Below are 11,079 nucleotides of genomic sequence, written 5' to 3'. Positions count from 1 at the left end.
GAACAGAGAAGGTGGCTTTATAGGCGCTACCAATCTAGCTCAGCTGCAGGGATGAGGTGAAAAGTAGTGAGGTAGTGATACTTACTTCATCCTGACCTCCGTGGGAGACACGAGGCCGGACCCCTCCACGGTGAAAACACCCCCTTTCAGTGGCACCGGGAGAGGGTTGGTGAAGGAGATGGAGCCTGTTAGTGGTACGTTAACTGCAGCATTCCCGGGAATCTGCAGAAAGACAAAGTGAATTGATGCTTTTATGGGCCCATTCATCCAACACTTTCGTTGGTTAGCCAGTCTTACAGGGAGGTTGGAGTCTATCCCATGACTGTCAATTATCGGGTGCTTGACCAACAAGTACGACAGTACCAAAGACCCGTATGGAACTGTGCATACTGCAATCGAGTTTAAAGAAGTAGTCAAAGATTAAAATGAAATCAAGCTTAAAAGAAATACTAAAATAACTGTTCTGACCACACACTGTTAGACCAGTGAATGTGGCCCTCACGTTTAAATAGTTGACGTAAATTTCCTGGATTTTGACCTTCATCACCAAAGGAAACCAAAACGTAACTGGCAAAATGGTGACACATGCTTTTATTGCCATCTAGTGTCTACTTGTAAATTAGGTTTTGTTACCGTGTGTGGTAGTAAAACAAGGAGTGGGTGTGCGGGTGGGGGTGATTTTCCAGAAAAAATCTATTTTCAAACGTTGGTATTGTGCACTGCACAACTTTGACATTTAAACACTTATCCATTTAAAAGCAAAAACTTAATGTTTTGTTATCTTTGCAGTATGACTTCTTGTTATATCTGGTCATGACCACTAGATGGCACTGTTGACGTGAGTACTCACGCAAGGACCGCGTTGACGTTCACGTTTGCTCATGTTGGGAACCTCGTAGATTGTCAATAAATGGTGGCGCCATCTCCGAATGAGGTAAACAGTGAAACATTGGCACTTTCATAGCGGATTTTAAACTGAAAGCCTGGACATGGTCGGGGCCAGGTTATGAGTTTAGCCTAAGTTACCATGGTGACAGAGCTGCTTGTGTGGGTTTACTTCCTCCAGCATCCCAAAAACATGCATGTTAATGTTGGTCGGAGAGTCTAGATTGTCTATAGGTGTGAATGTGAGTACGAATGGTTGTCTGTATGTGTCCTGTCACTGACTGGTGGCCAGTCGAGGGTGTTGCCCGCTAAGTCAGCTGGGGTGGGCTCCAGCTCACCTGTGATATCCAAACAGCCAACATTGGCCTTTTTCCTCTTCAAGAAATGGTCGTATAATGACTCTAGCTGTCTTATTGTACACAGGTTCAGGTTTGGTGTCCCACATGTGTTGTTAGCCTTCACCTACCTCCACGAGGAGCTCAGGCAAGATGAGTGGGATTTTGGCCACCACCATGTTGGGTTCATTCTCTCCTTGGGCCTCCAAGAGGGCCATCACCTTGATCAAATGGTGGTCCGAGACACACTTGGAGTAACTGTCGTAGCGCACGCGCAGCACTTCCTTGTGGACTGAACACACACATTTGTGACGACACATTAAACGCTGACATAGCAGGAAAAAAGTGTACACACGTCATTATTTTTTTAACCAACCTTTGTGGGCGGGCACACTGACACTCTTGGCTTGTCTCTCAAACTCTCCTCGGTGTATACAGTTGTACGTCACAGCCGATGCCAGCATGGTCAGACGGGCGTGAGCTTCTGCTCCTCCGGTGTTCTTCAACTGCAGACAGGCAATTCATGACAATGTGAGACTTTACATCTGTGTTGCCTCTCAACTGTACGGCGCTAAATATCATCTTCAGAAAACACACTAAACTGAAGAAAACAGTAGTGGTACGCTTTTCGCGGGGGTTACTTTCAGAATAATTGGAACGGCCATAAAAATGTCCTATTTTTGGCATACGGCTCACAACCACGGTGCGTTCAAGGGCTGCCAAACAATGAGTGGTACCAGTGTAAGAGTGGTACCAGTCGTTCCTCGCCACTTCACAGTTCAACTTTCGCTTCTCCACTCTTATCACAGTGTTTTAAAATAAATCAATTTATAAATTATTGCTGTTTTGTGGTTGGATGTGACGACGGAGTGCCACATTGAAAAAAAAATCTGAGATTTCGACAATAAAGTTGTAAATTTATGAGAATAAAGTCAAAAATTTACAAGAATAAAGTCGTACGTTTATGAGAAAAAAAAGTAATACATTTCCAAAAAAAAGTTGTAATATTTACGAGAATAAAGTTGTAAGTTTACGAGAAAAAAAGTCCGAAAGTTACAAAAAAAAAGTTGTAATATTACGAGAACAAAGTTGAAAATTTGAGAAAAAGTTGTTAATTTACGAAAAAAGTTGTAATATTACGAGAATAAGGCTGTAAGTTTACGAGAAAAAAGTCAGAAATTTACAAAAAAAAGTTGTAATATTACGAGAATAAAGTTGTACATTTGAGAAAAAGTCGTAAATTTAGGAAAAAAGTTGTAATATTACGACAATAAAGTTGTAAATTTACGAGAAAAAAGTTTTAATTTGACAAGAAATGTATGAGAAAAAACTCAAAATTTTACAAGAATGAAGTTGTAAATGTACGAGAAAAAAATTGCCTGAGACAGCTATGAAAAGGGGGGACTTATGTGACCTTTGGCCTTGGGCATGTGGAGGGGGCGTGGGTAAGGAAAGCAGACGTGAGAAGGGCTAGCTAGACATGCTAATTTGTTTGTGCTGCTCAACTGTTCTGTTTTGCTGCCACGTTATAAATAAACGCTTGCCTGAAGCGTGAGTAAACTTCCTGAAGAGCTATGCTCTACTTTCTTTCTGACACAATGACACATAATATTACAACTTTATTCTTGTAATATTTTGACTTTTTTGGTGAATTTATGACTTTATTCTTGAAATCTCCGATTATTTTCATTTTTCCAATGTGGCCCTAATACTCCATCGTAGAATAGGGCCCATTATTTGTCAAAAAAAATATAAATGTAATTTGTAAATTGCTAGTATTCTTGGCTCAAATTAAGCATTTTCAAGCATTAAAATGGTTAAATGAACAAAAACACAAATATGTAGTAGTATTCTATACTGGTCACTTAGTAACGTTACTGTAGCAACCGGTGAATTGTGTTGTTGTGAGCGGCTGTTTAGAGTGTGGGCTATAGAGGGCAGTGGTGTTCTGCATGCTGGGTTAGAGCTACTGTTGAACTGCTCATGCTGTGTTTTCCAGCATGTGCCCTTAAGACCTAGTGCCCTGTGACTATCTACAGCCATCTTGACGTGGTGTCATTCAGCCGCCATTACATTACAGAAAGAACAAGGACCTCCCCCAATGCTAACGTGCAAGTATTTTATGTCTTATTTATGTCTGATATGTCTTATTTTCTGTTATAATGTCACTATACTGGGTAATACGAGTGTAAAGGTGATTATAGGGGTGGTATTTTGTGTCTAGAGGGCTTTAGTAATGTTAAAAACTGTATTTAGAATGTCGTAAACAGGTTTTTTTTATCAAAGATCTCCAAATGTGGGGGACCCCACTGTACTACATATTTCATTATTGTCACAATTAAAACTAAAATACATACAGTTAAGGCAAAAACAGCCTCTAGAACCTTTGTGTCATTTTTTGTTTACTGTTCTGCTCTATCAAGGATGCGAGTGGTGGCCTTAGACGTTCACACAGTCCTGTAAAAGTCCATTAATGCATTCATTCATGAATTAATTCATCAGTGTCTGCATACCTCAATAACAACATCGAAGTCCGTTCCAAATAGAGGCTTTGTGGGTTTGATTGTCATCTGCAGTTTTCCTGGGTTTGCTCTCTCGTCAACCGGCTCCGTAACTCGACGTCCGGCCTTCTCATAGACCTCTCTTTCCTTCTTGGAACCTGGGAAGAAGACATAAATTAGACTGTGATAGCTCATTGATAAACCGCCTGTCCCAGGGAGACCCTTCATTGGCTGTCCATTTCACAATGATTCACCTTAGCCTTTCGCACAGTCAAGCTGGATGCAATTTCACACAGCGACCGTCAGATAATTACGTGCGTGATGAATTCTGCACCATCATCCGGTGTGTCTTATAAAATACATGTTCAGTCATTGGTTTCAGCAAACCCATGCGGGAGAAGTGAGTGTCACTTGTTGACGCTACGGTCGTGGCTTTGTGAAAACGCTTTCACGCTGACAGCATCCCTCCTCTGTTACCGCTGTATGCTGCCTCTGCAGCTGACACTGAAAAATTGGCTGGTTGATTTGAATCCCCCCCACTCCCTTTGTGTCAGTGCTCCCACCCAACCTACTCCTAATAAACACCACATGTTTGCATTAACCCTTATGAAATATGTTCAGTTTTTCAACATTTTTGGCCATTTTGGCTCTGTTGGATGAATTGAATGAAATGATAAAATTGTACAATAAATACAGTAAATATGAAAGTATATACCATTAAATGATAAATGTATAGATTATGAATTAAAATACCCTAAAATGCTACAAAAGAGCTACACAAAACTGACATGTTTGTTTAATTTTTGAGGCACATTTTTAAAATATAAACTAATTCAATCGTCTATGTCAGGGGTGTCAAACTCGTTTTCACCGTGGGCCACATCGCTGTTAGGGTTATCCTCAGAGGGCCACTTTTTATAATTCTATTTTAGAAATTCGTTAATAATTATTACATTAATAACTAATTTAAAAAGTAGTCATTTAAAATTGGATTTGACAACAAAAAAACAAAAGGTTTTCTATCAATATTGACAAATACATTTAGCAAGAAAGATTGTCTTTTTGATTTTAAAAATATATATTTTTATGTTGTTTTTGTTAGTAATATTAATTTTGTTTTTACTTTAATATATTTTATTATTTATTGTAAATGTAACGGTAAATGTTTATTAAATTATTGTATTATTGTTTTCTATTAACATTATTACTTATTTAAATATATTTATATTAAGTTTAAAAAATAAAATTACAGCATACATATAAAAATACAATAATATAAATAGAATTTTACAATAGTGTAAAAGACCAAATTTATACAAAATTACAATATATACATATATACTGTATATACACAAATATTTGTTTAAAATAATATTAAGATAAGTGTCCCTTTGACATGCATTATTTAAAGGCTTTCGTGGGCCACATAAAATCATATGGCGGGCCAAATATTTGTCCACCAGATGGCGCTTCTTTGTCCCATTCAAAGCATGCAGCACAATTCCATACATCGCTACTGATGTGATCATATCTATATGTGTTGGTTTGCAAAATATCCAAAATTTTTCAGTATGGTGGAAGAAGCTTGGACGCCCCTGCTTAGTTGGACTGACTAACCTTCTGGATATTTGTATTGTAGAGTGACATCTTCCCTGCGGTCGCTGAAAGGACTTTTGGTACTGATGTTCCTTCCGACGGTGTCTTGGTCCACGCTGAGCTGTATCAGTAAGCATCATTGTCACCATCGCCGCCACGGACATTGTTTTGAAGAAAATGTGTGCACACTAAGAAGGATGTTGACGGCACTCACCTTCTGTCGTTGACCATTTTTTCGGACGATCCACTGGATGATGTCGGCGTTCACCTCAGCAAATATGAACGGCGCATCGAACTTGACGCCCAGATTTCCCTCCTTGATAGCCGTAACGGGACAAGGACCACAGCAGTACTCGCCTGTGACATTTTATTCCAAGATGCCAGCGTTAGTATCAGTTGCATAAAGATGAGTTGCAGCAAGTTACAAACGTATAACAGCAAAGAAATCATCAGGGGGGAAAAAGATTTGGAATGTACCGTCGCTCAGTTCTTGAGGTGTTGGGTCCAAAACCTGCCATCCATCATTTCCCTGTGGGAGGTCATCTCTCTTCATCCAGGACTCCACCCAGCAGTGGAAGTTCCTAACAGAGCAGTTGGAGCAAGGTGAAGGCGGACGTCAGCAGGTAAGACTACCTCATTTTCGGTGATTTCTGTTTGTGCTTCTTGTCCTACCAGCTGCTGTCTGCCTTTCCCAGGCTCTCCAGTCGCTCATTAAACAGGAAGTCCAAAGAAAGATTTCCATCGGTGTCGTGAGCAGAAGAGAAGTTGGTGATGGTGCGTGTTGGGATACCCAGGCAGCGCAGTACTGTAGATGAACACACACAACACACACAAACTTGATCCCACACTCCAGTGGACGCCAATGAAGAGTGACACTTAACTGACCAATGAAGAGTGAGTCGACCAATCACCGGTTTTACGTTTAACTCATTCCATCCCAGTCGTTTTTCAAAGGACAACCCCTTCAGTACCGGCCATTTTACACGATTTTGACTGACCTTTCACACAGAATGTTGTGTTCTGTGGCTTTACAAACACCTACCAAAAGAACTCAGAAAAAAAGGTTGTTTCTACCTTTTCCCGTTCTTTAGCAATCAGCAATAGAACATAGGTAAGTGTCAGGAAAATAACAGTTCCTGACTAAAAAACAGCTTTTTGTGAAAAGATACATTTCAAGCATAACTTTCACCTCCACACAAATATTTTTCACTTGTGTGACAGCTTGAATATCTCAGCAACTACACCACAACATAAACAACACTTTTATTTTTACGTCAAAATAACTATTTATTTACAAATATAACATCATGAACTATTTACAGTGTTCACATTCAGAACTGAACTATGTGTGTGCATGCGTTAAAATTTCCCTACAGTGCGTCAATTTTTTTCGGGTACGCAATGTAACAGCTGCCTCTTCCTGTCGTGTGTTTCTTCTTCCTCTCATGATGCACCTCTGCCACCTACTGGCCGTTTTTATTGCATTCAAATTGCTCTCAAGCCTAATCCATTGGGGAGGAGTTGGCATCAGCACCTCCTTTAGCCTTTTGTGCTAAGAAAATATAAAAGATGTATAAATCCGTTGTTGGGATGGGGTTTATAAAAACGTACAACGACGTCTTTGGTATCGAATGAGTTCATAATCGGCTGTGGCTGACCAATCAGGAATACTATATTGAATAACGATGTTTAGAAGGCTCACCTGTGCAGGCGACAGCAGCGTAGACCCAACACTGGCCGTATTTGACCGGCCTGGCCCTGCCTTGGCTCCACTTTTGGAGGATGGGAACGCTGCCGTTCCATCGGCTAGGCGGGACTCCATCAGAGTACGGCTCATGCCAGCGGCCGACCAACACGCCCCTGTCGCCGTTGGAGTTCACCTGGACAGGTGAGGAGAACACACACACAACATTAGGCTAATTTATGTCATATTTTTTCTACTAAATAAATCATGATGGTGATATTTTTGTTCTTGTCGTCACCATGGCTGAGATGATCCTGCTGACGTAGACGGGGTCCCGTCTGTGCTCCACGTCCTTCTCTGGGTTTCGCAAGGCATCATTGGAGTTGTCCAGGATTTCAAAACAGATGTCCATCACATTGTCCTCAAACTGTGATAGACAGACACTAGTTAGTGTATGAGAGACAGTGCAGGATGACGGAGAGCAAGCCTTTTTCCGTCCAACTGTGAAGGGTGAAGCTCTTGTTTGTGTGGTCCGCTTACATTCTCACACGCTCCTTCTAGGAGCATTCTCTGTCCAACCCTCACGATTTATGATCTGGTTGACAGTCTCTGGTGTCACACTGCTGTGACATATCACGCAGGTCATCTACATACACACACACACACACACACACACACGTACCTGTCCATAATGCCAAGCGATGCTTCTAATGGAGTCCCACGAGCCCATGTAAATGATTCCATTCTCATTCATGATGTACTCCTGCAGGAGCTTCTCCTCAGTCAGATACACGGCATCATCTGTGGCACGCAAGAAACCTTCCAGTTACTGTTACGCAACAAGACAAAATAAGAAAAACAAAATAGCCACTGCTGCTAAACTGTCACTTCATCAAGTGGTGTCCAAATAATTTGCGTCCCACACATTAAAAGCATTAAAAACAGCCAGCATCAGAATATGACAAAGAATTATTAGGACCGCACTGAAAAGAAAACCATTACAAAGTTACAAGAAAAAAAAATGCCAGGTTAAAAAACTAACTGGATATTGAAAATTAATTTAAATAAAATCTACAATTCTAACTGCTTTTAATTGATGAGCAAATGAATTACAGCCATTATTGATTTAAAAACTTTTAAAAAACAAAACTATATATTGTCTACTATTATGTTTGACTTTGTACCAAAAAAAAGAAAAAAAATAATTTAGCAAATGTATTACCGTAATTAAAATTTTAGATGAAAAAAAATACAATAACAACTTGTTATTGTAATTTTTTTATAAGAATAATCCATCATCTGCTATTTACTACTATTTAATACTACTATTTACTACTATTTACTGTATACTGTAATTATACTGTAATTATTTCTTTAAAATAAAAATGAAAAAATTTAATTCGTTGCCTACTTGGTGCCGGCCTCCCCCCCCAAATGTACATCAAAAAATTGGCCTGTATAATATTTATATAGTATTTGGATAATTAGGAAATCTATTAATTTATTCAAAATTTTAGATGAAAAAAAAATCTGAAAAACTATTTTTATGTAGTTAATATTGAAGTGCTTTGCATTTCATGGTAATCACATAAAATAGGTGTAATAAATACTATTAATTAGTGCATAGAAAATAATTTAAAACATGAAGAATATCAAAGTGACCATCCTTTCATTTTTCTGTATGCGGCCCTCGAAGGAAGAAGTTTGGACACCCCTGTCTTCCGTGGTCTCATTCATTCAGGAAAAAAAAGTCTTATATGGAGAATGTTATCAGTCATCTTCACTTCCCTATTGGATGGTGCGATCAAAAGGACTTCACCTTTGCACCACGGGTTAAAGAGCAGATGGAAGTCAATCTTGTCATTCTTTTCCAACACGCGTCCATCAGGCGTCACCAGCGACACGTCCAGGCGGTAGCGGCCGACGATGGAGTCCGCCGGGCTGTGCAGAGTCAACAGCACACCGTTGTGGGCCGCCTCCTGCCTGAACCGCCAACCGCCTTTGGTACCGCTGCTCTCCTTCTCCACCTTGATCACCTTCTCCGCTCGCTTGCCTGAAGAAACACCACATGAGGAAGAAGGGATCATTATCAGTGATCATTATCTTAAAATGAGCATCATAGCTACTCTGTTGTTTGCTAACTTGGGTCTCTCCAGGTCTCTGGTGTGTGTGAGTGACAGGAAGAAAAGCTCGGACTCAGGTCTTTTAGCGCCCCCAATTGTTTTGCATCTATAAATCTTTTATAGATGTTGTTTAGTGGTATGGTAGCAGGATTCGACAGAGTCAATTGTATCGGACTCACCTGTCCCAAAGGCTCCTTGCAACTTGGGATCCCACTTCTGACACCATTGATCCCAAACCCTGAGGGGTGCCCCCTCATTCTGGGTTTATAGGGTTGAAAAATGTGTATGGTCCATTGGACATACATAAATATGGTAGCCAGATGACATTGGCAACTACAGTAACTTATACATCTAAAACATTGTGTGACATTTCCCTTCACAATGAATACAATATACAGTAATCCCTCGTTTATCACAGTTAATTGGTTCCACAGGTTTCAATAAAAAAAAAATCAATTATATATTTGCTCAAATATAGTATAAATTTGCTTAATTTTCCATTACTTTTGCAGAGTATTGAGAAAGTGGTGACCCGTGTGCCTTAACTCATTCAATCCCTGCCATTTTTCAAAAATTCAACCCCTTCATTACCGGCCATTTTAGATGATTTGGACAGATTTTTCAAGGCATACAGAATCTACCAAAAGAAACCTTGGACACTTGTCTTTCATGGGGAAAAAAAAGTTTGTTTCTACCTTTTTCCGTTCTTTATTAATTAGCAGTAGGTACGTTTCAGGAAAATATCAGTTCCCGACAAGAAAAGGGAAAAAAACAGATACACTTTGAGCATAACTTTGGCTTTGGCACACACTTTTTGCGTTTGTGACAGCTCAAATATTTAACAACTACACTACAACATAAATGACACAAAAAATGGATTGTTTTACATCAAAATAACAATTTATTTACAAATATAACACCAAGAACTAGTTACAAGTTTCACATTTTGAACTGGACTATGCGTGTGCATGTGTGTGCACGGTTAAATTTGCCTACAATGCGCGCTACACTCCTCCTTGCTCTTCCACTTCCTCCTTGCTGTCGAGTGTGTTTTTTACATGCAAATGATCCCAGCTGAGCTCATATCACATGTAATTCTGCCACCTTGTGGCCGTTTTTATGGCTTAAAACTGCTCTAACTCTAAACGTGACATCTACTGGTGTGCAGTTGATCATCACCTCGTTTTGACTCTCGCGCCAAAAACCTAAAAGACGCATAAATACGTCTTTGGGATCGGGCATTCGGGTTTCTAAAAACGTGTAAATACGTTTGGTCTTGAATGAGTTAATGAGGCAGTCACTGCACAAGAAGAAATATGATCAAATTTATTTGGAATTTATTTATTACATGAAAGATATTATAATTAATATATACAAATATTTATATATATATATATATATATATATATATATATATATATATATATATATGTAATTAACTAAATAATGTACATTAGAATATAAAAGCATTATCTTAAATACCGTAATACACCACAACAATTTTTGAAAAATTAAAATTGCGACTTTTACCATCCCTTTTTATACATTTTTCATTTTTTCCACCAATGTCACTAACTCAGCAGCACTCTGTTGCAGATCAGGCTTTACTCACCAAGGTGGAGGAGCAGTGCCAGGTGGTGGTCACGGCGCACAGACTCCGAGAACTGCACGAAGATGGAGAAGGGCTGACCCCTGCGCACAATCAAGCGCTCCCGATCAATCTCCTTGGTGTTGTGAGCCGAATTGTTCTCGCGACATCTCGGGTCCACAATGACGGCTAACAAGGTAAACCATACAGTCATACATGGATAGATAGATAGATAGATAGATAGATAGATAGATAGATAGATAGATAGATAGATAGATAGATAGATAGATAGATAGATAGATAGATAGATAGATAGATAGATAGATCACCCACCCATGATGGATAGTCTTCCTTTCCCTGTCAAAGG

The 11,079-nt window shown here is 39.4% G+C and overlaps 1 protein-coding gene across 1 annotated transcript in view; it reads right to left on the bottom strand.

Moving 5' to 3' along the window:
- tgm2l (transglutaminase 2, like) overlaps positions 1-11,079 on the bottom strand; it is a 12,787-nt gene extending 1,708 nt beyond the window's left edge. The window contains exons 1-14 of the mRNA XM_054775957.1: positions 11,046-11,079; positions 10,737-10,901; positions 8,821-9,054; positions 7,684-7,802; positions 7,300-7,428; positions 7,020-7,197; positions 5,990-6,122; positions 5,795-5,898; positions 5,532-5,674; positions 5,339-5,438; positions 3,734-3,879; positions 1,597-1,726; positions 1,352-1,512; positions 86-222 (exon numbers count right to left, since the gene is read on the bottom strand). Of these exons, the coding sequence (XP_054631932.1) occupies positions 86-222; positions 1,352-1,512; positions 1,597-1,726; positions 3,734-3,879; positions 5,339-5,438; positions 5,532-5,674; positions 5,795-5,898; positions 5,990-6,122; positions 7,020-7,197; positions 7,300-7,428; positions 7,684-7,802; positions 8,821-9,054; positions 10,737-10,901; positions 11,046-11,049 (1,883 nt within the window). The 5' untranslated portion in view covers positions 11,050-11,079. The remainder of the gene's footprint in view (positions 1-85; positions 223-1,351; positions 1,513-1,596; positions 1,727-3,733; positions 3,880-5,338; positions 5,439-5,531; positions 5,675-5,794; positions 5,899-5,989; positions 6,123-7,019; positions 7,198-7,299; positions 7,429-7,683; positions 7,803-8,820; positions 9,055-10,736; positions 10,902-11,045) is intronic.

Source organism: Dunckerocampus dactyliophorus, chromosome 5, assembly GCF_027744805.1.
Source record: "Dunckerocampus dactyliophorus isolate RoL2022-P2 chromosome 5, RoL_Ddac_1.1, whole genome shotgun sequence".
NCBI lineage: Eukaryota > Metazoa > Chordata > Actinopteri > Syngnathiformes > Syngnathidae > Dunckerocampus > Dunckerocampus dactyliophorus.
Note: the sequence above shows the minus strand (reverse complement) of the source record. Positions and strands in the feature narration are given on the sequence as shown.